This window comes from Phasianus colchicus, chromosome 11 (genome assembly GCF_987193195.1).
Source record: "Phasianus colchicus chromosome 11, bPhaCol1.hap1.1, whole genome shotgun sequence".
NCBI classification, from domain to species: Eukaryota; Metazoa; Chordata; class Aves; order Galliformes; family Phasianidae; genus Phasianus; species Phasianus colchicus.
The window spans coordinates 3,843,376-3,870,584 of NC_143446.1; the positions used below are offsets into that span (position 1 = coordinate 3,843,376).

Consider the following 27,209-nt stretch of genomic DNA (forward strand, 5'->3'; position numbering starts at 1 on the left):
GTGTGCATTGAGAAGGAAATACTGGCATGAAGGCCTGGGCAAAGCAGTGCACTGCTTCCTTTGTGCACAGGCATGTCCTGTAACTGCTGCAGGCTTGTTTCCACAAGTCTCTGCACAGGTTTTTCTCTGGGTGCTCCTCTCAGCAGAGGTGCAGTGGCTTCTTACATCCTGTTATGGTTGCAGATATGCTGTGAAGTTGCCACAAGGGTCCATTCTAATATTGCAAATAACTGCAAACTGCAGCAAAGTCATCATCTCTATCCACTGACTATGGGGAACACAAGTGTTGCTTTGCTGCTCCAGAAGGCTTAGCTTTCCCTTGTTTCCCTTGCTGTGGCACTAACCTTATCTTAGGAATTTCCCAGAGTTTCTGGGAGAAAAATGATGCCTCATCCCTGTGGCCTTGCCTTGCAACAAGCAGCTCATGGCTAAGGCTGTGTGAATGTGCAGTTCCATTGCAGCTCTTTTCTCATCAGCAGTGAGGTTGTAACTGGAGACACTGGAAAACTTACAGGCCAGCCATCAGCCTCTCCTAGAAGAGCATCCCAAGCACCACAAAGGTGTTTGCAATGCCAGGAGCATGGTGAGCATCTGCATGTGATGATCAGTGCCCTCTGCACTTGTTCATATCTGATATGGTGCATTCCCTTAGCTTGCACAGGTAAGCAAGGGGTGAAGGCAGGGACAACCATCACAGCTGCAAAGAGTGACAAAGCCAATGACACATGGAAAGAAGGCGTTTTTCCCCACTGAAAAAGGACAAAGAATGAAAAAACAAACACAGATTGTTTCCCAGCAAACAAAGCTCAAATGGCTGGTTGTGTAACTACCGGTGGTTATATAAGCACGAGTTTGGTTTCTGGAAAATAATAAGAGGAAGCAATTGGTAAAAGATGTTTAAAGCTGGGGACAAATGGGCTGTAACACTGTTGGAGTGAGCAAGTGTGAGGTGTGAAGGCATTGCTAAGATTTCCCTGTTGACCCACGCGGGCAACAGTACCCATTCATTTAGTTGAGTGTTGCATAGCCCTAACTGCATATCTCCCATTTCTCAACCTATTTACACAACTCCTAGAAGTGCAAGTGCAGTAAAATATCCTGAATGCAAAGAAAAGCACACCTTGGCAACGTGTGCAGATGGCACAGCCTTGAGCACGGCACCAGTAAATACCCAAACCCTGGGACCACAGAAAACCCCAGAGAGCAGCAGGGCAGCAGACTGCTTTAAAAATACTTTATTCTTTAGAAAATACAGCATTCAGTACAGTGAGCTCCGTTCCCCCCAAGGCTTCACACCCCCCTCACTGGGGCACCCCAACACGGTCAAGGCAACATCGGCACATTCACCGGTGAGTGGGGAAGGGCACAGGAGCAGCCTGGTGTTACCATTGCCCAGGGGTGTGGGAGAAACAGGCCTCGCTGGTACCCAGCAGCAAGGTGCTCTCCTCCCCAAATCCTCCAAGAAAAGCCAAATCCACAGTGCCAAACTCAACCAGCCCTTGGTGACCAGCGATGTCCTCGATGCTGTGAGCACAGTGGAGCCCCAGCTGGTCCTCCCTGGGGGGCAGCCTTCCTTGTGCCAGGATTTGGGGCAGCCCACGTGGGTGGGAGCTGGGTGGCCTTCCAGGGGCTCAGGGCTTTATCCCATCTCCCACACCCTTTTCCTTGCCACCCCTCTCACCTGGGTGCCAGCCTGGATCAGAGGTTCACCCCACAGATGACAACACCCAGAATTAATGGAGCAGTCAAGCCAGCCCCTGCCTTGCAATCACACTACAAACACTGAGGCACCCCTATGCTGATAAAAGCACAGGGATGGGGATGAAGGAAATGGGGGAGGATGAAGTACGATGACAGACAACACAGGGGACAGGGGTGGCATGGAATGGGTTCCGGCTCCTGCCCCAAACCCAGCCACAGGGCTGAGGCAGGGCTGTAACAGCTCCCTCCAAGGGAAAAGGCTGTCCTTGGTGGATCAGAAAGGGGATCCAAACATTGCCAACAGGCACAGTAACCTTTCTCCAAAGTCAGGTGGAGCTCAGACCTTGCCCTGCACCAAGACTGGACCAAAGCAGAGCTGGGTGCTGCCCTTCCTCTGCCCATATCCATGAGAAACTGGCTTCAAAGTCCATTGAGCCACATCCCTGTACCCCAGCTCAGACCCAAGGGGCTTCACAGCCAGCCCAGCCGGCACAGGGACCTAGAGCTGGGTGGGAGCAGCATGGAGTGGCTGTATGGGAAGCCACCAGCAGTGTCAGGAACTGGGCAGCTGCTGCTTGCATGTCCAGAGTCCTGGCCCTGAGGATGCTCTGTATGACAGCTGGGAGTGAGAAGGGAAGGGAGAAGCATCTGTACTCCCCAAAAGGCAAATCCAGATAGAACAAGGGGCTGTCTCTCACCAGGGACAAACACTCCTGCCAGGTGCTGGGGCTGCAACAGCAAAGTTCCCCCTGCAGGGATGGGTCTGGGCTGCAGCCTGGAAAGGCTTGGGCAGCCATAGGACTTGCACAGCGGGGCTCTGCTGAGCAAAGGTTGTAGGAAGAGGGAGGAGGGAAAGAAGCATTTAATGTTATCTGCTATTAAACCAACACCAGGTATCATCTCCTTCCTTTGCATAGAGCAGCTTGTAGGTGAGTGAATCCTTCCCTCAGCACAGGAAAAGCTCTGGTGCCAGAGGACTGGGGACAGCTCTGGGACCAGAGTAGGCTGGGGACATGGTCCTGCTGCTCCCGTGCTTCCCCAGTTGTTCCCAGGCTTGCACAAGGAGAAAGAAACACAAACACCTACAGCCTGTCCCCATCCCACTGCTCTGCGTCGGGAGAAACAACCCGTCCTGATGCTCAAAAAGGAATGAAAAAGGGAAAAGAAGGGGAGGGGAAGGTTGAGATGGAGGGAAAGATCCCCAGGTCAGCAGAAAGGCCTGGAACGGAGGGGTGGAAGCTGGGAAACATCAGGGGGATGCTGTCCATTCACCACCCGTCCCTGCCTCATCCAAATCTAACTGTCCTCGCCGTTCTCTCCTGGCCCTTTAATCAGCCTTTTCTGTCCCCGTTTCCCCACGGGCCCCTTGGGCTTGGCAAAGGCCTGTTTGAAGGCGTGCTGCTTGGGGTGCACCTCGTCATACAGGAACTCTGCCGTCAGCTCAGCGCCGTCGTCGATCTCAATCTGCAAAGGAAAATGGGTGTGTTACCATCAGAAAGGTCAACACCAGGGAATGGTGATACAGGAGGTGTCATGACAAAGGGACTGACACAAATGGAAACGGTGTTACAGTGAGAAAGAAAAGGTGCTCACCTGTCTCCAAAGATCTGGGCTTGCAGGGAAAACTCCACAAGGGAAGGATCTCCAACCAAAGATCCTTTCCCCAGTGGCACTCAGCCCTTCAATGAGGTCTAAGAGAGGTGCAGCCAGGCTTCACCCCTTCCTGTCTCACAGCTGAATTGCCTTCAGCTGTGCTCCCAGGGCTGACCAGGTCCTTTTCCCAGGTGCTCAATCAGTGGTTCAGGCTGGGACTCAACAGTTCCCATAAAGGCTTTAAGCAGCTTTCAGAGAATCAGCTGAGTTGGGAAATGCCTTCAGAATTAAGTCCATCCACCAACCTGAGCTACAGAGTGCCATCACCAAGCCATGTCCCTTACTGTCACATTGTCACATCCACATATCTCATAAATTCCTCCAGGGCTGGGGCAGCCCAGCTCAATGCCTGACTGCCTTCGCACCCCAAAATGCTGCTCCCTCAGGGTCACCCCGCACTCCTCCCCAAGGATGGGGGAGGATGGGTTTGGACCAAGGACCCAAAAGGTAGAAGCAAAGGGGCCTCCATATGCCCACAGTGTGAAGTACTGCTGTCAAATAACTCAAAGATTTAGGTCACTTCAATCCCAAAGCTTTCAACCAGGGAAATCCATCCTCTCCTACAGGATAAAAGTCTTCACCAAAACACAGATGCTGGGGATACCCATTAGGGCTGGGTCAGAGATGTCAGTGCAAAACCATTCCCCTTTTCTCCAGGCCGCTGCGAAACAACCTCAGTGATTCCTGAGGCTTCCCTGACTTCTGAGACCCCACCCCAGTCAAAACCACATCACATCCAGGAGGTAGGGACTCACCTTCTTCGCTATCTCCAGACAGAACTCCTGCTCCACGGTGTCGAGCAACCGGCTCTTGCAGCTGGAGTAGAGCATGCGCTCCTTGATGCTGCATTTGTACCCAGGCATGGAGTAGATGAACACTGTGAGAGAGGAACAAGGCTCAATGCTGCCCATGTACAAGGATGGGGAGCTGCCAGATCCTGGCTTTCTGGGGCTTTTCCAGGCTGAAGAGCCCTGACAAGCTCAGGCGCAGAGACCAGGCCCTCCTGCTCCCATACTCTGCAACTCAGCAGCCCCTTGCATAAATCCTCCCCAGTTCTCAATACTCAAGACCTGAATTGCACATTCCCCACATTCTTCTTGCTGCCACTCCCTTGGGGGGAGCACGGCAAGGGAGAATCCACTCAGACCCCCCAACACCACCTGCACCATTGCTAAGGGCAGAGCCAGGGGCTCTGAGCAGTCACTGCTCACCAACAGACTCCAGGTAGTCTCCCTCATGTGAGTGCTTGTACAGGAAGAAGTGGTAGCGAGCAGAGTCCTGTGGGATCCTCTTGGGCAGGTCAGTGATCTCTGTGGGGCTCGTGTGCACCAGGTCGATGGTCTCCCGCTCCAGATCCAGCTTCTGATTGACAGAAAGGGACAAAAGAGAGGAAACTGCCACAGCAAGGGGTGCTTGGAGATGCAGGGGGAGCCATGCCAGGGACTCACCAGCTGGATGTAATTGATTTTCTTCTGCTTCAGTGCCTGGATAGCCTGTTGTGCATCCAGCTGCAGGGGAAAGGCCAGGCCCTGCAGGGTTTGGTGCTTGCTCTCCACACTGATCTCTGTCTTCACCTGCAAACAGGAATAGCACTGAGTGTCTGGGTGACCACGGACCAAGTGCCATCTCCAGCTGCCCCAGGGTGAATGTGCATCCTCATGCTTGCATTTGCCAAGGCACAGAGCGGCAGCTGGGGGCATCCATGCCCTCCTGGGGTCAGGAGGCCTGTCCAGCCCTAACCCAGGAACTTGTGGGTTTGATGGGTGAGTGCATGAGTGCTGGCAAAGCTCTCAGGCAGAGGCAATGCTTGGGACACAGCTCACTGGAAACACAGCATTAACATTTAGGATGTCACCAGCCTTGGGACTGTGGTGCTTCCCAGTGCAGAGGAATCACCCAGCAGACTCTGTCCCTGCTTGTGCATCCCCTAGACCCAAAGCTCTGCTCTCCTCCCCTGCACAACTGCTCCCAGAAAAGAACATCTCAGCCGACCTCGGCACTACTGAAGCTTCTCATGGGGCTGCATTGGCACAGGCTGCCCAGAACTGTGGCTGCCATCCCTAGAGGTGCCCCGGACCATGGAGAGGCCCTGGGCAGCCTGAGCTGGGGTGCAGCCAGCCCATGGCAGGGGCGGGATTGGGGTCTGTGAGGCCTCTTCCAACCCAACCACGCTGTGATTCTACGATTCTCACTCAGCACGAGGCTGTTTGCAGAGAACTCCTAGCTGGGGACAGGACAGAGTGCTGCAACCAACACTGCTGCCTCTTCACCTCATCCCCCCACACTGCAACGCACAGGGAGCCTTGAAATCCCAGCATCCAGCTGCGTGGGGGTCCCGGCTCACCTACCAAAGCGAGGATTCAGAGACCCACAGCCCCATTTTCACACCAAACCCTCAAAAGCAGAGGCTGCGGCCCCGCTTTGCACGGCGGAGCAAACAAACCCCCCTCTCCACGAAACCAAAGCCACTGCAAAGAGGAAGAAAGACGGACAGGCAACGTCACATCAGGCACCTCCACCCCGAACAGGGTTGTGCTGTGACCCTGCGGGAGGGAAAGGAGAGCGGGACGCGCAGCGGCACAGCATACCTCCTCGGGGCTGGGGTATTCTACCAGCGATGGGCAGCAGCAACAGCCCCCCACCATCTGCCATAGAATACAGGGAGACGGAGTCACGCCGATGGCGGAGGAGCTGCCCCTGAGCCCGCCCCACCTGCCCCAGGCACACTGCACACCAAGTGCTGGTTTGGTTTGGGATCGGCTTAGGAGGTTTTGGTGCAAAGATGAGAAAAGCCCCTTTCCCTTTTTTTCCCCTTTCCTCCCCCCTTTTTTTTTTTTTTTTTTTTTTTCCCTATGGGGATAATGGAGGAAAATCACACACACGAGCAGCCCATCCATCGCCAACTTGAAGTAGGAAAAAAAACCCCAGGAGTGATCTAATCCCCATCTCAAGTCCAAAACTTCAGACACTAAGTCCCTGGGGGGTTTTGTTTAGGGGAGCTCCCCTGGGGGCTTTGTTTAGAGGTCAGCTCCCCTGGGCAGAGAAGGGGGCAAAGGGAGCAGAGCATGCAGCACACGGCCTGTGGAGCAGCCTACCATCTCTGTGCTCGAGTCTTGTGAGCAGGAATCCTGCAGGTGTGGGAGAGGAGACACTGTCAACGGCACCCACACAGGGATGGATGGGTCTAGGAACAAGGAGGGGGTGGTACCAACATGCTGGGAGGGTGCAGGCCTACCATGTCTCTGCTGGAGGCCAGGGAAAGCAGGTCCTGTGTGCAGGCATGGAGAGTGACAAAATGACATGGGAAATGTCAGTGCTGGGGAGGGACAGCCCTGAGCAAGGCTGTAGGACTGGGTGTTGGGACAGCCCAGGAACTCCAGGGGCATTACCAGCTCTGCTCTGCCTCCTGCTGACTGCACAACACATGTTGGGATGGAGGAGTTACAGCAACAAGGCTGGGGGTAATTCTCCCACAGAAGGGAAGCCCCTAAAAGAGGGATCCCCCTAAAGGTTTGGGGAAAAAGCGCCCAAGCTTCTTTCCAAGCTCAGAGAATAGGAAGATGAGGAGCTCTGCATTCCCACAGCCAAAGACAGGGCAAGCACACACAGATGCTGAGGGCACTCAGGTTTGCACTCTCCTCCCTTGCAGAGGTGTGGAACACGGGATTTACCACTGCCAACACCAGACCCCCATCTTTCTCCCCTGTAAATGCCCTGAGAACTAAATGATGCTGGGGAGATGAGCAAAGAGCTTCAATGCTGGATGAAGCAGGATGGAGTCGGAAAGCTCCCCAGATCAAAGGTCATCCCAGCACTGCTACCCTCTGCAACACACCTCCCCGTGGCATTTCCTACTCCTTCTCTTTTTAAACCCACAAGCACTGGACTCATTTCCAGGCTCTACACAGGGATGGCCAAGCTGCATCCCACAGCTCTTGGCTTGGGTCTTAGGCTGCAGGGCTGGGGGGTGTTTTACCTGCTTTTCTTCAGACTTTTTTCTGCTGGGAGCTGGCAGGGTGCTGACCAGAGCTCCTAATTTGCCTTCATTTCCCACCCCACCCCACAGATAAACCTGGTTTCCCTCTGCATTTCTGAGCCTGCAGTGCCTCCAAGTGCTTCCAGAAGGACTCTCCATTTGGGAAGGGACTTGTTATGACAGCTCAACCTCCATTTAAAAACCATTGTTTGAGCCCATAGGTCACCCACAGCCTCCAGCACAGCAGTGATGCATTTTCTGCCTTCAACTTTGGAGAGCTCCCTCACACTTCCCCCAGGAGGATGGCTCAGCACATCCCCTCTTTCCATTCCAGCTGCAGCCTGGCTCAACTCTTCCCTGTCCCAGTGCAGAAAGCTGAGCTCACTGCTGCACAGCTGCCATATATCCACCCTCCTGCTTTGCTGCTGCCTTTTGCTTCCCACTGGTGCCTGCTGCCAGCCCAGGAACACCAGCACTTCCACAGTGAGAAATGCCAAACTCACAAAGGTTAGAGAGACCGCGCTAAGAGATGCACCACCAGCAGCAATCCCAGGCAAGTGGCAACGACATGCACTGCAAGGCACTTGGTAGCTTTTAAAGAAACAGTGTCCCTTGTGTCACTTCCAAAATCCTGGTGGATTCACAGAGCTCAGGGTCCTGAACTAACAAAGAGACAGACGAAGAGCAGAGCTGCTGAGGTCTGAGCTCGCTGCAGGGCTGCCCAGCAGGTGACAGCCACTCCTCAGTATTTTGTCACCCCACGTGAAGACACTGCCAATGTTTCAGCTACAAAGGACACGGAGCTCTCTGACTCCAGCTGTGGTGATGGGGACAGAGGGGGAAGCGCCAGCGTTCTGCAGAGCCAACGCAAGCACGGCACCAGCACTGCAAACACAACTGCTGCAGCCTCCTTCCCTTGTGCTGCAGCAAAGTGTTCTGCAAGGAGACAGGTTACTGTCACTCTGCTTCTGCAGCAATTTGCATGTCCAGGCAAGGACAGAGGTACTGCTGTACAGGGTGCTGAAAGCTGCTCCCATAGCCCCTCTCTGCTTTGCACTGCTCCAGGAACTTGCTATAAGGTCAGCACCCACACAGACCCTGCAGCAGCCCAAGCATCTGGGTGCTTCACACTAAATTCAGAGGCAAAATAGTGATTTTTCTCTCTTTCTAGATGAGAAGGTCCACTCGCTGTGGTTCAGGCTCACACAGGGGACAGCGTACCTTTAAAAAGAAACCCAACCCAACCAAACCTGGGCAGCTCACTCACTCGGGAGCCACCTCTTGCAGTCAGGAGGGTGGGAAGCAGCGCACAGCAGATCACTGGGAACACAAGCAGAACGAGCAACACTTACCTGGGCCACTTCACCCTGCAAGACACAGCCAAGAAAAAGCACTTAATCCTACAACACCAACCAGCCAGGGCGATGGCCTGGGCGGGACCATAAAAGCCCAAAGTTACTGCAAGATAAGCAGCACAGCCCAGAGCCTTGTCTCAGAGCACTATTAGCTCTCTCTTCTCCAAGGTGTCATCTTGCAATCTTCAGCCTAAATCCTGCCCATACCCTCTGGGTGGGAGCTGGGATGACTACATCAAGCCCTGCTAGAAGATCACCTTTTGGTGGCATGCCCCAGATCCGCTCATCATATCTGCCCAGCACCACCCAGTGGTTATCACCACATGCTCAGCAGTGATACTGCAGGACAAGCAATAAACTCCATAGTTCTCCAGGTCTACAGGGAAAGGAAGGTTCAGGCAGTACTGAGAAATTTGATTCCAGCCCCTTGTTGTGAAAAAAGGCCAGGTGCTGGTTGGTCCCTTCCCAGTTTGCAAGAAAAAGCAGAGGAAAAGAGGACCAACAACATGAATGTACTGGATTGGCAATGCCCCCAGACCTGCTCCTGCCCTGTCTTTGCCACTAACTGAACCAGACTGCTTGGCTTCATATCTCCCAGGCTCCACATCCACCCCTGAGCCCACAGACCCATCACAGGAGGAAGAGAGAGAGATGCTCCTTCTGTGACGTCCCAGTGAAATCCCCCTCCTCCCAAACACAGCTTCCAGGCAGTCCTCTCACCCCATAGGATCCTCTTCACAGCCTCGAGGTTTTCACAGCATCACAGAGGTTGGCATGAATGTCTCATGCTGCTGCAGGACCAGCGTTGTGCTGCAGCCTTGTCTGGCCTCATCCAGCCATTTCCATACCTCCTTCCAGCACTAAGCCCCAAACATTCAGGCTAAGACCTCTCCCCTTTAGCACAGCATCCCCCACAGCCACAGATGAACCTGAGATGGTACACTGCTACAGCCAAAACATGAGCTGGAATCCTTTCTGTTTTCTCCTCAAATTCAACTCCAGCTCTGGGTTTCACCCTGATATCTAAAGATTTGACACTGCTGCCTGCCCTGGGGCTCCACCTGCCTGCTAATTGCTAATTACAGCATGCAAAGGAGATATCCAAGCTCATGTCCAAGTGAAGTCTGTAAAATTCATCATCAATCTGACCATGAGGTCATGCAAATGCTTGATCCACCTCAGCAGGTTCAGGAGCAGGTTAAAAAGCACACGTATAAGGGAGCTTTGTAAGAGTGAGCCACCTCTGCACCAAAGGCTGAGCCCCAAACCTCCCTGAGGCTGGGTGCCATGGGATGCCCACCTCATTGATGCGGATCTGCTGGAGCTCCTGCTCAGCTGCAGTCAGCGGGGCGGGCGCAGAGCAGGATGATACGTGCTTCTGGTACCCACTGAGGGACACATCCTCCTGCAGACAGAGGGACAAGAAGGGAAATATTAGGGAGTTATCACCACAGAGCACACAGGGCAGGGCTATGACCCCAGCCTGGATCTGAGATTCCAAGCTCTGGCTCTCTCCCTACTGACGTGAATGACCAGTGTGGGTTGTGGTCTCAGACACCTTAATACAAATATCACACTTGATTTGAGCCCTGCCCATCCAGGCAATCCCACCAGCCATGCAGCAGTGCTGCCCCCAGTTTAGGAGCAAAGCTTAGGACTACAACAGCAAGAAGAAAAGGAGACCACAGCCTGATTGCAGCCACGAAGCAGGATGGCAGCAGCTGGAGTCTTGGGTAGGCTCTCAGAGCTCAGGTTTTAACTCAAAAGATTGAACAGAACCCTGCGTGAACCACAACTGTACCTTAACTGTTCCAAACATCTCATCCTTTATATGTCCCCCTCCAAATTCTTTCTTCACCGTTGCTCTGGTTGCAGCATACAGCATCTTCAGCCTGACCTGTGTGAGGAGGGATACAGCAGACACGGTCAGGGAAGGAAGCAGGGGACCAGTCACCTCCATCCCACTGGCACCTGATGGTCACTGCCACCTCCTGGCCCACAGCTCTGCCTTTCCAAAGCTCAGCTTCTGGGTTACAAGCTCAGCCTGTCACCCCTTCCATGTGCAGCTACAACCACAGCTGGTGCTGTCATTTGAGACTCATCCCTTGGAGCCAGCTTGCTCCAGGAACCCTGCAGCACAACAAGGAATAATGTCACCTCCACGTGCTTGCTAACCACGAGATGCTCTGGTTACACAAACACACACAAAAACAAAAACAAATAAATCAAAACCAATACAGAGACTCCAGATTCTCTTAGGGAGCAGAAAGCTCTCTGTAGCTATTGGCACTACAAGCTATGAAGTACCTGGAAACAAACAGGACTCTACCAGAGTCCTGTTTCTAATCTCAGCAGCTCAAGCTCCAGGGGACTGCTCTGAGCACAGGGTGGGCACATATCAGCTCTATTTCCACAGCTATGCATGGAGGCACGTGCATCCTGCAGCCTTAAGGAGCTCTGGCCTCAAACCACTCTGTACAAACTGTGGTTTGTACAGATAGACAGCAGCTTCACAGGGAATCGTGAAAACAATCACGTTGCAAAAGAACAGTAGTGAGGGCTTTGGTTTGATGTTATGAGTCGTCATAAGGGACCACATGCTTCCAATGAGAATTCCCCACCAACAAAGCAGAACGTTGTTTCCATTCACCTTTTAGCACTTCTCTCCTGCAAAACTCTCTTCAGGAAAGAACTTTTGCAAGCACTCCCCAGTCCACCTTGACTGACACAGAGGACCAAGCCAACCCTCTGCCATCAAGGCTCACAGTCCCTGGGTTATGCTAAGGCCAAGGTCACAAGTCACAGGAACATCAACACCAGCCTACGAGCCAGCAGGTGTCGTTGCTGGCCTACAGTTACACATCCTGGAGCCACTGAAAGAAGATTTTTGGACACCTGCCCATCTTGCTCCCACCCAAATGCCACAAGTCCTGGGACAGCAGAGCTCACCGGGGAGTTATCAGGGGACCAGGAGATGAAGAGCCACTCGTAGCCCTGGGCGTTCTGGCTGTCCAGGCGGTACAGCACATAGCATGGCTGCTGCTCATCCAGCAAGGGTAGCACAAAGGCATCATAGTCCATGTCCCAGCGCCGGGCCAGCTCCTTGTGTGCTCCCAAAACGAGCTGTTCTGGAAGGAGAAGAGAGAAAAGTGAGGGTTATAAGTGAGGCAGGTGGCAAAGGCAAGGCTGAGCTGCTCCTATCAGACTCCCTGTAACCTCAGAGATACAAAAACACTTGCTTGAGGGATAAGCAGCCAGGGGTCTGTGCTGTGTCCCCCTGCAGCAGGCCGTGCTGCCAGAGAGCCCTGGCTTCTGGAAAGGATTTATGTAGTTCACACATGTGGTGGCATCTCAAGTGTCCAGAGGGTATTTTTTCCCCCTGCTACGCAAGCATCAATGGGGCTGGAAGCAGCAAGCAGCAAGCTGGGCAGTGTGGGGCTGGGGTTTAAATGCTAGCGTAGGCATGGTATGAACACAAAGAGAAATATCAGAGAGAGAAACGAAAGGTTTGCCACTCTCCAAAGCCTCTTCAGAAGAGCTCTCAGGAGGCAAGGACAGCAGGTTTCTGTGTTCCTGAAGTGCAGCAGTGAGGTTTTGCACTTGCTGTGGCTCTGCCCCTGGAGCGTGGGACACCCTACATCCAAAAGCTGCTTTTTAGATCATGTTCCTCCAGACGATTTGCAGGGAAGAAAAGAGGCTTCAAAAAGCTGAAGGACTACCAGCAGCTTGCCTAGAGCTGCTCTGTCAGCCCTGCTCCAGACAGACACCATCCCCAACCTGTGCTTTCAGAAAAGCAGTGCTGAAAATACTTTATCTCCAATCAAACCATCTGCTTGGAGAGAGAAAGGAAGAAGCAGCATAAAAACTTCAATGTATGTTTAAATAACACAAAGCAGGCAAGCAAAAGGAGTCGGCTTTTTGGAAAGCTCCAAAATCAAAGAGATCCCAACAAATTTCACCTGGCCGAACACCCAGGCAGCCCCAAGGCATTCCTATGTGCTGCATGTCCCAGCACCCCATGCACAGGGCAACCAATGCCAGGCAATTCATGGCAGGTGAAGCAGCACAAGCCAGCCCACAGCAGCGCCCTCAGCAGCCTGCAGCATCCAGGTGTTCCCTAGGCTGAAGAACTGCCTGTTCCAGAAATGCAACACCAGCATTCAGCATTCTCTATAGGACCACCTCCAGCATCACCCTTTTCAGCCTTTGTTTGCTCTGCAGCTTGTTCTGCTTCCTCCCACAGAGTCTCTGCAGTTCAATTCAATCTCTTTAGGGCAAATTTTCCTCTCTAGATCGTGCAGCAAAGCCAGAAACTGCACCATGGTTGGTGTTCCCAGAGCCCAGACCACGGAGGTGACAGCATGGTGGCAAGGCAGAATCAAAGCACAAAGCACTGCCAAGCAAGGAGCTGTGATTTCCACTGATAGTAACACATCTCCATTGCTGCTATGGAGCAGCATCTAGAGCCAGCAGTCCTCACAGCCACACTGCAGCCTGGGCTTATCTGACTCATCCCTAACAGAAGGTTGAGCTTTTTAAAGGCTAAAGATGACCAGAGAACAAAAACGGTTGTTGGATGTACAGGTTGGCTGCTGAGCTCCAGGGTGGCTGATGTCACTGCAGTCCCAGTGGCAGGACAGTGCCACATTGCTCCGTGAAAAACAAGTCATTCATATGCAATTGTACCTGGCTGAGCAGATGGAAAACCTACACCTCAGAGGTTCCTGCTGGGATGCTCAATCAGTGCTTTGCTCCGCTTGCTTATTAGGTAAAAACTGAGGCCCAAAGGCACCTTTTGGTGGCCAAATGCAACAGGGCAACACGCAGCCCCCTGTGCCACAGCAGCAGGAAGGAGCAGGAGCTGGGACTGGGGGCACTGGAGAGCTGGTCTGAAGTCAGCAGGATGCAAAGTCATTGCGTATCCCAGAGCGGCCCAGCAGAAAACTGTGAGGCTGTTGTTGCCAAGAGTTGCTCAGCAGCTCACCTGAATTTTGGGCTTGGTTTTCACATGGACCCACAGCACTTTGCTCTATGCTGCCACGTGCCAAGAAGCCCCACTTGGAATTTGTACAACATTTCCAGAAATGCAAGCCCTATTTTTCAGCATATTTGGCCAGCAAAGAGAAAAGAAAGGAAAAGAGGAGAATTAGGCTGACACAGCATAAATCAAAGCACTTAAAAATGAAGCTTACCTTCCTCGATGATCACCTTGATGAGCCGAACTGAACCATTTCGGGCTTTGGCAAAAAAGTCCCTTAATTCCGTGGTGGCTGAAAGAACCAGAAACATTGTGATCAGGTCAAAGGGCCAAAGCAGGTGTTGCTCACTGATGGGCCGTGGGGATAAGGTGATTTGGCAGGATATTAATTAAAAACAGTCCAGAAAATAGAGAGAAAGAATAACAGGTGCCAAAATGTTCTAATAAAAATAATATGAAATCCAAACAGCTGGCCTCATCGGGGGTAGTAAAGTGCTGCGTCTCCCAGAGGCTTCAGAGTTAAATAGCAGCTGGGAGCACATGTGATCCAGATAACCTGATACTTGGCCTGGGTGAACATAATCACCCAAATTTAGCTGATGGCTTGGCTGGTGCAGGCGGAGCTCAAGTGACAAGTTTATTAACTTTGCAGCGCAGTCAGGTTTGTGTGCAGGGTGGCTGGGAGATGTTAGGAAAGGTGGGGATGCTGCTTAGCCCCAGTGCTGCAGGTCAGTGAGCCCAAAGTGGAGGAAGCAGCTTGAAACTGAGCCCTCCGGATGGGAAAGTACAGCAGGCCATCAGCTATGGCTGCAGGCAGGTACCCACATGACAGCTCAACAACGAGCCCAGTGGATGTGGCCATGCAGCCAATCTGCAGGGTCAGAGAGCACCAGGAGCCACAGGGGTCAGAGCAGGTAAGAGTCACCCATAGAGCTCTGTGGGAGGCAGCACATAAGTGCACACCCTATGAGACCCTTCCATGCTGCTGCATGTGTTCTGCTCCAGCCTTGCTCTGCAAGAAAGAAGAACCCAGGTAGGGTGCTTACTGCAGGGCATCCCACCTGGAAGATCCCATCCTGAGACTTTAAATCTGCAGAGCACTTATTAGAAATGCAGAAACAAGTGCTGCAAAGATAAGCAACCCACTGCTCCCTGCAGCAGCCCCAAAGTGCAAACACAACGGGAAACTGCTGCTCGTGGGGTCACCAACAGAGAGGCTGGGCAGACTGGTTTCCTTCCTCCCATGTGATAAATCTGAGCTGCAGGTGTTTCACCATCTCAAGAGCTGTCCTGAGCAAAGGTCTAGAAGTTCTCCCTTTCCTTGATGCCTTCTCAATCAGAGCACAGCTTGTGCTGGAAGGGACTCAAAGCCCCTCAGCCTCAAGCCCTGCCCTGCTTGCCCCCCACCAGATCAACCTGCCCAGGGCCCACCAGCCTGGGGCATCTTCTGCAGAGAGAAAAGGCACAGATGAGAAACAGCCCTCAGGCTCAGAGCCAAACCCAAGCACAACACGGGAACGGGACCATCCTCCCAAACCCATCCCATGGCCCCCGGCAGCACGGAGGCACACAGCTTTCCAGCAACACTTAGCCTGCTGATGGGTATTTTTAGCCCTTCCCCTGCTGACAGGCTGCTTCCTTCCAGCAGCTGCTGTGGTTGCTGAAGATACGAGAGGTTTCTCCCAGGGCGGAAGAGGAGGAGGAAAAAGAGATGTTTCTACACCTAGGAAACCTAAACACGAGAGCCAAAGGGTTCTGATGAGCGTTACGCTTTGCCATCGTGCTGCCCAAACAGGAGGGAGGGGGAATAACAGCATTCCTGGCTACAAGCTCAAATATTTTGGAAAAAAACACCAAAAATTAAAAAATAATAATAATCACTGATGTGTCTGTGTCATTCCTTTCTGCTTCCTGCAGCACAGAGCCAAGGGAGAGGAACATGCTAGCCGTGAAGGCTTTCAGCATGAGCTCAGCAACTGCTTCATTACAGCATGATTACTGCTTAATTGGCATAGCAGACCTGACGAGACAGTCTGCGTGCCTGAAATATTAACAGAGAGCCCCCAGCCTGTTCCAAAGGAAAAGCAGAGGGATGGAGGAGGGAGCAGCACTGAGGCATGGGGTGACACAGGCAGCAGGGGTGTCCCCAGGATGCGATCCCAGGGCTGAGAGCCCTGCATGTAACAAAAACCCAGAGCAGCTGCGTGGCAATGGGAGCTGCAGAGGTTGGGCCCAGAGCTCAAGGGAAGTCCTCAGTGCTGGCAGGTCCTGGAAGTAGCATGGCACCATGCTATGCTGTGGTTGCTGGAGGTAGTTGGCAGCTGAGGCAAAGGGGAAGGCAGCTCAGATGCATTTTGGGGGTCGGTGCCCACAGCAGGAGGTCCCCAGACCTGATGTGGGTCCAGCTTTAAGTCCACATCTCCAAGGTGAGATCTGGCCACCACACCAACGTGTCCTGCAGTCAGGAATAGAGTAGAGGCAAAATGCATGCTGGAGGACAAGGAGAGCTCCCTGTTCTCTCAGCAGGTTGGAGGAACAGGCTGGAAAAAAAGAAGAAAGAGGATGAAATTCACTCGGAAGCAAAACAACACAGAGGGAGAGCAACGTGCATTGCCAGCAACTCTGGAGGGAGGGTCACGCTGGGGCAAGCCAATGCTGGTTAATGGCTTCATGGCATTGCAAAGTCAGTCGTGAAGGCAGGAGCACAGCTTGCAGCAAGGTTACACGGTGCTGACACAGCCTCAGGATTGGTGTCGTGCAAGGAGAATGGCACAGGCCATGCGAGACTGTGTCCAAAGAGGGAGAGCAGCCCTCACCTGCTGGGCCTTCCCACTCATCCCCATCCTGCTGACAGCTCCCAGATCAATAATACATGTCCCCTGAAACAGATGCCTCTCTCAGTGTGCCGCGTCCCCTCGGCCTCCCGGCACGAAACCTGAACCCTCAGCCATCAATCTTTCATCCTCTGGTCACTATCCTCAAGCTGAAGCAACTGCACACGGCCAATCCCTCCTGCAGCTTGGCTGGCTGCTTTGGGCACTGAGAAGATTGCATTTCTCACCGTGGCTTTGCAGGCAGCCTTTTCTCTGGTGAAAAAGCTACAAATTGCATGAGAAAATAGAATGGAAGGAGAGGAAAAAAGAACAACGGAGCAAGAGAGGACACAGCCAAAGCCTTCCAGTTCTCCACGATCATAGAATGGCATAGAATGTGTTGAAAAGGACTGCAGTGCTCATCCAGTTCCAACCCCCTGCTATGTGCAGGATCAACAACCAGCAGCCCAGGCTGCCCAGAGCCACATCCAGCCTTGAATGCCTGCAGGGATGGGGCATCCACAGCCTCCTTGGGCAACCTGTTCCAGTGCATCACCACCCTCTGGGTGAAAAACTTCCTCCTGATATCTAACCTAAACCTCCCCTGTCTCAGTTTAAAACTGAATCCTATTTAGTGATAGCTCCTTGTCCTATCACCATCCACCCTCATAAACAGCCGTTCCCTTTCCTGTTTATGTGCTCCCTTCAAATATTGGAAGGCCACAATGAGGTCTCCCCAGAGCCTTCTCTTCTCCAAGCTAAACAAACCCAGTTCCCTCAACCTTTTGATGCTGGGCTCTATTCTGCAGGAGGATTTCACTGAATCTTGGCCCACATTGCAGATCCTGTCTGGATATCTCCAGCCACTCATCCCATGAGCCATTCGCCTCCATGTGCCTGCTTGGAAGCCATCTTCCCCCCACCCTGGCACCTCCCAGTTCCCCATCAGCTCTCACTCTGGGTATCAGACCAGCAGAGGTCTCATTGCATTTAGAGGCTCTCGACATGCACTTTCCAAGGGACTTCCTCTTCTCCGCTACTTTAAGAGGCTTTTATTATTTGCACATCCTCAAAATTACAGCTCAAGCGCAACTTCTGCAGGGGTTAGAGCCTGCTTCTGTGCATTCTGAGTCATGGGGGTGTTTGCTTCGTGTTGTGCATATGCCCAGGGCATTTCTGCTCTTTGCTGCAAAGCAAGGCCAGGAACCAGAGCACTGGTGCCCAGCCCGGAAGAAGCAGTCGTTACCCACAGATGGGGAGCAGCTCCTCAAAGCCAGCCCTGCAGCAGCTCACTGCGCAGGCACCATGAGCAGGGAGGTTTTCGTTTCCCTTTTCTCATCTCAGCAGAAACCCCATCACCACCATTCCTCTCTGTTGCCCGCAGGGCGCACCTACAGCCAAGGAATCACAGAATCATTATGGTTGGCAAAGACCTCTAAGATCACCACGTCCCACCATTCACCCCCCCCCCACTGTCCCTCAGTGCCACATCCCCACGGTTCTGGAACACCTCCATGGATGCTGACTCCCCCAGCTCCCCAGGCAGCTGTGCCAGTGCCCAGCTGCTCTTTGGGAGAATGCTGGATAGGGACAGCTTCCTTCTGGAGCTTCCTTCTCAATCGAGGAGTCAGCCTCAGAGCAGAGCCAGCAGCTCCCACAGGGATGGGCAAGGAGCAGCTCAGCAGCCACAACACCACTATCCCCCCACTTTCTGCTCCTTCTTCACCTCCCACTTCATTCTTGCTCATGCAAGCCACTTTCTAGATGGAAAAAAACCCTTCAAGACACATTTTCACCCCAACATTTCTGCCATCCACACAAGCACCACCATCACCTCCCTCTCCCTGGTACCCTTCATCTTCTCACCCTAAGCCAGCTCACACAGAATGATGCTCCTCCCCCCATGCCCAGCTTCCTGCTGTGCAGGGAAAGGAGGTCACCCGACCTTCTGAGGCACTCACACCCAGCCTTCCCTTCACTGCTTATATCAAATTCTCCCTTCCGAGCTATCACCGCGAGCCAGGCTCGCAGATGAGGCTGGGTGAGTTACCCACAACACATGAAGATGGAAGACATGGAAAATCCCTCCTGCTTGGCAAACAGCTCAGGCACTCCCAGAGGGGGAGGAAGCAGCAGCAGCATTGCTGTGTTCATCTGAGAGAGAATGAATCAGCTCGCTGACGGGAGAAGGAATTATGGTGACCACTGTGCCAGGGCGGGGGAGAATGAAGGATCCCCTGATGCACCCACCCAGCAGTTTCCAAACAGTTTGGGAAGGGGATGAGATCGCCTTGCTGGGGCTGGCACAGGTCAGTGAACTGCAAGAGCAGCGGTGCAATGCCAGTGCATCTCTTCCACCTCTGTTTCAAGCACCAGGATGCTGCAAACCATACCAGGGCAGTGCACCCTGCCTGCACTGAGAGCTCAGAGTGCTGTGCCCACTGCTTTGGCTCTGGTTTTGTTGTTGTTGCAACCGGAGGAAAGCACAAAGAGGTCCTGAGCTTTAATGTGGCAGCCTAGGGCTTAGAGGCGATGAATGAGAACCCAAGGACCACCTGCTTGGCCACCAGCACTGCCAGGCAAAGCAGGAGCAGCATCTGACCATCAAACCGCATCCCAACTGCTGCTCCATGAGCACCCGATGGGAATGATGCTCCTGGCCATCCTCGAGCCAAGGGAACGTCACCAGAGCGTGCTGCGAAGGAACAGTGGCCATAAATTCACCCTAAATTCACCATGCTTCCAGAGAGGCATTGGCCAAAAGGAAGGCACAGCGAGCTGGCACAGCCTGCCCAGCATAGCCTAGGGCAGGCATCTTTCCCACCTCTGCTTGCATATCAATTCGGTTCCATCAATTATGCAGTGCCTCCGGTCCTGATTAACGCTGCCCAGGGAGGTGTCAGGTGGGAGCGGGGGGGGGGGAAACGCCAAGGAGACGCACACCGTCACCCCCCGAAACCAGAGGGGGAGCCGCCTCTGGGGATCCCCCCTCATATCCTTCCCCCTAAGCCGGCTTTCTTCCAACACGGAAATTCCAGAGACAGCACGGCTGGCGTTCTTTCTGCTTAGAACTCAGCCCTGCGGCGGGAGGCCGCCGGCAGCAGGCAGCGCGCACGGCGGTGGGCTCGCACCGCGCCGCTCCCACCCTTCTCCCCGCTGGGATTTTGGGCTCACGGCGGGGCTGTGCCCGGTGCTGGATCGCAGGGAAAGGCCCACCGGCTGCGCAAAGCCCATCGCATAACGGAGCAGCCGAGGCAGATGACACCTTAGCGGTGCCGAGCCGCGTTCGGGCATCGCGCGGAGACAAAGGATGCGCGAAGCCCCGCAGCAGCGCGCTCGGATCGGCCGCGCTCCCCCCGGCCGCCGCCCGCTGTGCCCGCCCTGCGCAGCCGGGAGCCGCGGCGTGGAACGAGCGGCGTGACCTGGCGGCTCGGCCCGGCCCACGCTTACCGTGGATGCCGGTCTGGTGCGTCATGGCTCCTCTCCTCTCCGCTCCGCTCCGCCGCGTCCCGGGCAGGAAACGGCTCCGCCGCCCGCACCGACGCTTCCGGAGCCGGCACCGGGCGGAGCCGCCGCCCGCACCGCCCCCGGGAGGAGCCGGACCCCGAGCCGCGCCCGGTCCGTGCGGGGGGAGCCCGCGGGGTTCCATGTCCGTCGAGTGGTTGCGGCGGCTGCGTCGGGGCGGCCCCGCAGAACGGCCCGGAGGTGCTCGGGAATCGGCACCGCGCTCCCCCCAGCCCGCCCCGCCACAGTACCGCCGGCCCAAGTTCCTCCGAGGCGAAGAGGAGGCGAACCCGAGGGGCGGCAGGACCGTGCGGGGCACCGGGCCGGAGCGGCCGCTGCCTTGGGGTTCGGGCTATGCCGAGTGAGTGCGGCCGTTGGGGGTTACGGGGCTGGGGGCTGCGTGGGGTTACGGGGCACGAAGCGGGTGTTGGGGGACTGCGGGCGTGGCGTGGAGCCCCCGGAGCATTGGGCACGGCTGGACGCGGTGATCTCCTGCCCCGGTGCGTTCGTTGTGCTGTGCGAGGCAGCGGCGGGCAGCAAACCCTCTGTTCTTCCCTGAAAGGAGCCCGCGTGTCCCCAGGAGATGAGCTGCAGCGAGCGGGCAGAGGGGCTTCTCGGGGCGAGGGGCACCGGAGCTCTGAGCCCTGGCAGGGCACCGTAATAGCAAAGGGAAAAACACAACCCCATAAATCTCCGCGTTTGCCTCGGTTATGGGAAGTGAGACGTTGTGCTGGGACTGCTTTGTTACCTGGAGGCCGGGGGATTGCAGCATTCAGGAGGTGAGCTGTGCAGGGAGAGAAGGGCCCAGCGTTAAGGCCAGAAGGAGCTCTGTCACCAGCCTGGCACGGCTGCCTTGGCTGCCAGCAGGGACTGATGGAGAAAGGGGTGCCCCATGACAGCTCTTTCCCCATAACTCACTGTATCCCAGGTGAAGCTTTTTCCTGCTCAACTTGATGTTTAAATTCCCAGCCAAGAGTTCCTTAACTCTGAGAAGGGAGCAAGTGAGCACGGGGCTGGAAGGAAGGTGAGGGGCTTACTCCCATGTTGGCTGGGCAGTGCTTCACCCCTCAGCTGGAGTGTTTGCACCTGCAGGGTTATCAATGCTGAGAAGTCAGAGTTCAATGAGGACCAGGCGACGTGCTGCCAGATCTCCGTGCGCAGGAAGGAGCCAGGCCTGGAGGAGGACCAGGAGTGGCTGATCCTGTGCTCCACACAGGTACAGCCCTGCTTTGAGTTCCCCCAGTTGCCCCCAAGGTGTTGCTCCATCAGCTTTGGCTGGAAATGCCAGGCAGAACACGTTCAGCACGTCCTGACTACGAGCTGCTGTCTGCGTGGCCACTCTCTGCCTCTTTTCACTGCTTGATCTTTCTTCTCCCTTGCAGTTTTTGACTGGTTACTACTGGGCACTCTTCGATGGCCACGGTGGCCCAGAAGCTGCCGTCATTGCCTCCAACTACCTGCACTACTGCATCAAGCAGAAGCTGGAGGAGGTTGCGGGGGCCATCGTGGAGGCCCGTCCCCCCATGCACTTGAGCGGGCGCTGTGTTTGTGACAGTGACCCCCAATTCGTGGAGGAGAAGCACATCCACACAGAAGATGTGGTGGTGGGAGCCCTAGAGAATGCCTTCCAGGAATGTGTGAGTTCTCTGTCCCTGCAGCAAGGGTTCCCTTGCTCTGAGCTCTCTCATCAGGAAGTGGTCAGGCACTGATTGCCCAGCTGCTTGGGTTTGCCACATGGGCAAGGGATGCTGTGCATGTCGGGCTAGGCTGTGGCTGCCAAATGAGTTCTGCAGCTCCTTGAGCAGGCAGGATTATCAGAGCACACCCTTAAGGCGAGCTGATATGCTGGGTCAGTCAGCTGCCTGAGGTCTGCCTCATGGCCATTGCACTGCATTGTAATGCTGACAGCGAGCAAAGCTGCAGCATCTCTGCTCCCAGGGAATACATTCTTTCAGGGCTAGACCACGGCTATTGTTAGACTCAGACCATATGCAAGTTTGAGATCTCTGCTATCAGCCTGTCCTTAGCATTCAGTCCAGCAGCGATAACTTTGTTGGCTGCACTGAAGCAATGCTGATTTTCACCTTGCTGATTTCCTGCTGACTGTCTTAAATCAGTTTTAGCTCCAGATTTCTGATAGGAGCCAGGAGGTACCTGCAGAAAGCAGCACCCTGGTTCACATCGCTCTTCAGACTTGTTTAAATCCACAGGATGAAGTCATTGGGCAGGAGATGGAAGCCACCAACCAGACAGGAGGCTGCACTGCTCTGGCTGCCCTTTATTTCCAGGGAAAGCTGTATGTGGCAAATGCTGGGGACAGCAGGTGAGTGCAAGGAAAGGGAGAGGTTGCTTGGGAACAAGAGCTGGAATTAGCAGAGCTTTCATAGAAACATTAAGACTGGAAAAGACCACGAGGATCATCAGGTCCAACTGTTCACCCATCACCACTGTGCCCACTGAGCCATGTCTGCATATCCACGGTTCTTGAACATCTCCAGGGATGGTGACTGCACCACTTCCTTGGACAGCTTGTTCCAATGCCTTACCAATAAGGTTTCCAGCACCTTATGTAATCCTAGAAAAGGTAAGCGTGCAGCACGCTTTGGGGCACAGCTGCTTGCCTGCCAAGGGACCTATTGAATGGATGGGTGGGTGCTCTCATGCCTTCTAGAAGGGCTTTCAGATTTCCAAGCACTAATGCTACCCAGCCACAGGGCAGTGCAGCAGTAAGCTGATCCTGGCAGGGGTTCAAAAGTGGGATTTGATTTCAAAGCATGTTAAAGGGCTTCCTCATGTGTCTTTGGCCACCACTCCTCCAGCAGGGAGTTCTGCCATTGTTAAACCAGGCAGGCTCAGTTTTCTGCTGCAATAACACAACTGCAGTGTTAAAACACACCAGCATTTTTAAACCCTCCTGGATGTGTGGCTCTTCTCTGGCATTGCTCTGCCACAGCTCTCTCAGCTGGCTGACCCCGGGGCTAGCCCCAGTAACAGGAGGTCAGCAGAGATGGGGCAGCCTTGATGGGGATGCGGCAGGATGCAGCTCAGCTCTTTGCCTCTTTCTCTCATAGGGCCATTCTTGTTCTGAAGGACACCATTGTGCCCATGAGCTCTGAGTTCACACCCGAGACAGAGAGGCAGCGACTCCAGCACTTGGTGAGTGACTCCTCTCACCCATCAGGCCATCAATCTGGGTTGGGGAGGGCTCGTGGCAGGAGCCAAACTGTCAGCAGCCACGGGGGGCTGTGAGCAGGATTCAACTAACAGCACTTAGTGCTGGAGATGCTCACACCCATCTTGGCCCTTGGGATGTGTTTTCCCACTGTTGTTCCCATTTTGCAGCTGGGAGTGTGAGTCCCAGCATGTGAGCAGAGCATACTCTTGGTGCTCACCCCTGCAGAAGCGAAGCCTGTCCATCCTATGCCTTTGTTCCCTCCTTCAGGCTTTTCTCTTCCCCAAACTCCTGGATGGAGAGTTCACGCGCTTTGAGTTTCCACGGAGACTGAAGGGAGATGACGTGGGCCAGAAAGTCCTGTACAGGGATTACTTCATGGAGGGCTGGTGGGTCCTCTGTGTGCGGGGGCAGGGACGTGGCACGGGACAGCTTTACCTGCTAGTGGCAATGGGATGCTCGAGGGGCTGTCTGAATGCAGAGCTGTTATCGTGGTAAAGGATGCTGTGAGCCCAGCAGTAGTTCTGCTCTGCCTGAAGAACAGGACCTTTGCAGGGAACAGCTGTGGGAGATGGTGCTGGGTTCTGCAGGCTGAGGTGGGGAGCCTCAGTACAACTGGAAGGAAATGGGGAGGGAGAAACACCCTGGCATTCAACAAGGGGTCATTCTTAATGCATCTGCTTCAGCAAGTCACCTCCAGCCTTCCTCAGTGCATGGGGACACCACAAGTCTTGAATCGCAGTTGAAATGCTTGGACTGGGTTGTACCATCAAGTCAGACACCAAATCAACACTGAATGCTCTGTTCTAGGGGATACAAGCTGGTGGAGAAAGCTGACCTCAAGTACCCTCTTGTCCATGGTCACGGGAAGCAGGTAGCTTGATGCTTTTTGCCCTTGAAAAAGGGCAGAGCAGGCTGCTGGGGAGGCCCAGAGCATCCTGGTCACTGATTGCACACATCCAGTGTATGCTCACAGGGATGGAGCAGGAAGAGCCCTGTCACTACCAGTGCCACAGCCCATATGCCACCCCTTTGCAAAGACAAAGGCATTTTTTTCAAGTCAGTTCAATTTTCTCCTTTGTCATCTCACACCATGAGATGACACCAGCTCTCTTGGGCTTCCTGAGATCTGCAGGATATGCTGCTCACTACAGAACCCACCTTTGGCCTTCAGCATGAGCCTCTACCATGTCCCCTGCAGCCTTACCTCACCCTTGTGCTGGTTGTCCATGTTCCCATCAGGCCATCACTTGCAATCACCTCTCCATCTCTCATGCCTCTCGGGGTGGCTCTGGGTGATGTGTGGATGATGCTCCTAAAGGGCAAACCATGCAGCTGCCTTTAAGGGAATCATGTTCTTACATTTGTTTTGTTTGGGGCCAGGCTCGTTTGCTGGGGACTCTGTCTGTCTCTCGAGGTTTAGGGGATCATCAGCTCAAAGTGATCGACACCAACATTGAAGTCAAACCTTTCCTCTCCTGCATTCCAAAGGTTAGTCGGAACATGTGGAACTGCAGGGGGGTGGTGGAATTCAGCTGCTCCCATTTTGTAGTGACTAAGCAGGTCTCAGCTGTGCCCTTTTTCCATCCCATTCTCTCTGCACACTGCCCAGGTAGCAGCAAGGGGACATAAAGGTTCAAAGTCCCCATATCTGGCAGTCAGCCCCCTGCCCCCTCCTATGCACTGCAGCAAGTGGAATTTCTGCTGGCATTCTGACCACAACTGGGTGCACTCACCACTGGTTGCCACCTACTTGGAGAAGTTTGCAGTCTGTGATTACCCTCACATGGGGAAGCAAAGAATCACAGGGTTACTTAATGCAACCCAAAGCCAGGTGCAATACAGGAAACATGACAGCCCTTGGTAAACATGTGGAAAACCCCCTGATTCAATCCTGTGTTTTCCAGGTGAATGTATTTGACTTTGCTCTGCGTGACATTAAGGAAGATGATGTCCTCATCATGGCAACTGATGGCCTTTGGGATGTTTTGTGCAACGAAGATGTGGCCCACATGGCCAGGAGCTTCCTTGCAGAAAACAGGACCAATCCCCACAGGTAATGTCAGCCTCGCCTTGCTTCCCTTTCCTGTCTGGACCAAACACACACTGAGGTCAGTTGGCTTCCAGGTCAGCTCTGGCATGGCCAGGCACTCTTTCTGGGAACTCTGGAAGGACTGACTCTAGTATTTCTGCATCCTAAAGAAGCAGTGATAATGCTAATGTCTTCAGAAATGTATTCTGGCACTGTAGAGCCCAGTGTTGTTCTCGGGGGGGCAGCCTTGAGTTAAACCAAAACTCTCATTTTTTCCCACTTCCAGATTTTCAGAATTGGCCAAGAGCTTGGTGTGCAGAGCAAGGGGGAAGAAGAGAGGCCACCAGTGGATGCTGGATGATAGCCAGGAGGCATCCTACGATGACATCTCCGTGTTTGTCATCCCACTACACAACAGGGTTGAGGACTGTTAGCATGACAGGCAGCATCTCAGTGCCCCCCTACTACGGTGCTTTTGGGCATCAGCACAGGACTGAGGGCTTTCTGCCAGTCATGCACCCTCCTCCAGCAACACCACCTGATGTGGAACCTGAGAATGCAGAGCCAGCACTTACGCAAGAGGATCAACAACGTGCAAGACAACAGTGGGCAACAAATCATTCCTCTTACTGCATTTACTTTGCTGTGCCAATGGGAAACTGCAGAAACAGCCACAGGAGCCAAAGACCACTGTTGATTAAGATTTAAGGACAGCGAACCTCAAATCCACATCTCTAGCAACCCTTCTTCCTTTTTAATATTAAAGAATGAAGATCAAGTGAGGTCCACCTAATCTTGAGAACTGGATTTTAATCACTCAAACTTTTTAATCAGACTCAAACTGAACACATAAGCTACAGGTGTCCCTCATATCCATTTGCTCCATCAGCTGAAAAACTGGGAACTGCTGCAATTACCAACATTGGTGGCCCACACTTCTTCCAGCAGAGAACGTTCCAGTTGTAGGCAGCAACACCTCAAAATAGAGGTTATCAGATGGGGTCTCTACTGGAGGGGTGGATACCTTAAGAGCATTTCTGCTACATGTGATGTACTTAACGTACAGATCTCTAACAAATTTTAGATCAGAACGCTCACTAACACTTTGGGGCTCACTCCTACCACTGGCAGTGAGGCTGGTTTTGTAGTAGTAGTGCTGATGAGAGCTGAAATATGTAAGGAAATACGTCAGCTGATTTCCTAAAGAGCTCCAAGTAGAATAGAACCGGTTGTTCCCATTTAGCTGGGGTGCTGATGCACAAGCAGTACACTCATTGCAATAGAAGATGTGCCAAGATGATCTGAGCCTTTAAAGCAGATCTCCAAGGTTTTGAGCTGCAGGTAAATTCAGGTCTGGACAAGCTTCCCATTTCCTTCCTTTTATGTTCATTATTCCTCACACAAGTTTGCCACATTACTCAGTGAAGTGGACAAACCCCATTGTCTTTTGTTAACTGCTTGAGTTTTGTAAGGATGAGAGCCCTAATAAAAAATAATTTTCATGTACCTTCCAGTTTCGTTCCCATCAGGCTTTATACAGACCTGAGATTAAAAAACAGATGGCCTCAGCAAATCACAGGAAAGTTATTGCTTCAGAATTTATTTACTGTTGCCCAAATGCTGGTGTTTGTTGCTAGCAGCATTCCCCAAGCAGCAATCGTCCCAGAGCTACGTGCCAGGTTATTTCTTCAGTGCAAGGCTGGAGCCAGAAAGGAGGCAGATTTCTCAGATATCTGCTCGTGCTTTAAGCAAGCAGCATAGCAAAAATACCCCTCTCCAGCTTCACTTCTCCCTCATCCTCGACTTTAACCTGAAAAAACACACATACCCACGTTGTCAGCCCCCATCCCCTATGGCAGCTAGACTATAATGATACAAGTCTCCTGTTACACCAGCTCAACAAGCTGGTTCCCTGTTGGCCTGCTGAGAAAGAGCACTGCTTGTATCTGGATCAGTTGCCTATGAACACTCCTCTTCCTAGGGCACTCTGCCTAACAGGACTGCTTCCCTATCCCCAAAACCAAA

At 53.5% G+C, this 27,209-nt stretch overlaps 2 protein-coding genes across 3 annotated transcripts; one reads left to right on the forward strand and one right to left on the reverse strand.

Annotated features, from left to right (window-relative positions):
* Positions 1-1,220: 1,220 nt before the first annotated feature.
* Positions 1,221-20,049, reverse strand: TWF2 (twinfilin actin binding protein 2). Of its 2 annotated transcripts, XM_090148012.1 has the most exons (10): positions 19,927-20,049; positions 13,878-13,955; positions 11,635-11,813; positions 10,487-10,582; positions 9,986-10,090; positions 8,683-8,697; positions 4,803-4,928; positions 4,566-4,716; positions 4,110-4,231; positions 1,221-3,165 (listed from the first exon to the last, which is right to left on the reverse strand). In XM_090148012.1, the coding sequence occupies exons 1-10, from the start codon at positions 19,949-19,951 to the stop codon at positions 2,998-3,000; spliced, it is 1,065 nt and encodes a 354-aa protein (XP_090004138.1). In that variant the 5' UTR covers positions 19,952-20,049; the 3' UTR covers positions 1,221-2,997. The 2 variants fall into 2 exon arrangements, with proteins under 2 accessions (XP_090004138.1, XP_031467534.1); XM_031611674.2 differs by lacking the exon at positions 8,683-8,697.
* PPM1M (protein phosphatase, Mg2+/Mn2+ dependent 1M) lies at positions 19,929-26,885 on the forward strand. Its single transcript, XM_031611673.2, has 10 exons — positions 19,929-20,341; positions 21,073-21,196; positions 21,363-21,617; positions 22,191-22,303; positions 23,052-23,136; positions 23,423-23,541; positions 23,963-24,026; positions 24,536-24,643; positions 25,060-25,208; positions 25,471-26,885. The coding sequence occupies exons 1-10, from the start codon at positions 19,932-19,934 to the stop codon at positions 25,616-25,618; spliced, it is 1,575 nt and encodes a 524-aa protein (XP_031467533.2). The 5' UTR covers positions 19,929-19,931; the 3' UTR covers positions 25,619-26,885.
* Positions 26,886-27,209: the final 324 nt, after the last annotated feature.

Bases quoted from the DNA above. Each gene is read 5' to 3' on its own strand.
- PPM1M (XM_031611673.2), top strand. From the start codon at position 19,932: ATGCCGGTCTGGTGCGTCATGGCTCCTCTCCTCTCCGCTCCGCTCCGC. The intron at 23,542-23,962 runs GTGGGTCCTCTG...GCTCTGTTCTAG, and splicing joins GATTACTTCATGGAGGGCTG to GGGATACAAGCTGGTGGAGA. The intron at 24,644-25,059 runs GTTAGTCGGAAC...TGTGTTTTCCAG, and splicing joins TCCTCTCCTGCATTCCAAAG to GTGAATGTATTTGACTTTGC.
- TWF2 (XM_090148012.1), bottom strand. From the start codon at position 19,951: ATGACGCACCAGACCGGCATCCACG. The intron at 13,956-19,926 runs GTAAGCGTGGGC...TGGTTCTTTCAG, and splicing joins GCACCAGACCGGCATCCACG to CCACCACGGAATTAAGGGAC. The intron at 4,717-4,802 runs GTGAGTCCCTGG...TCTGTCAATCAG, and splicing joins AAATCAATTACATCCAGCTG to AAGCTGGATCTGGAGCGGGA.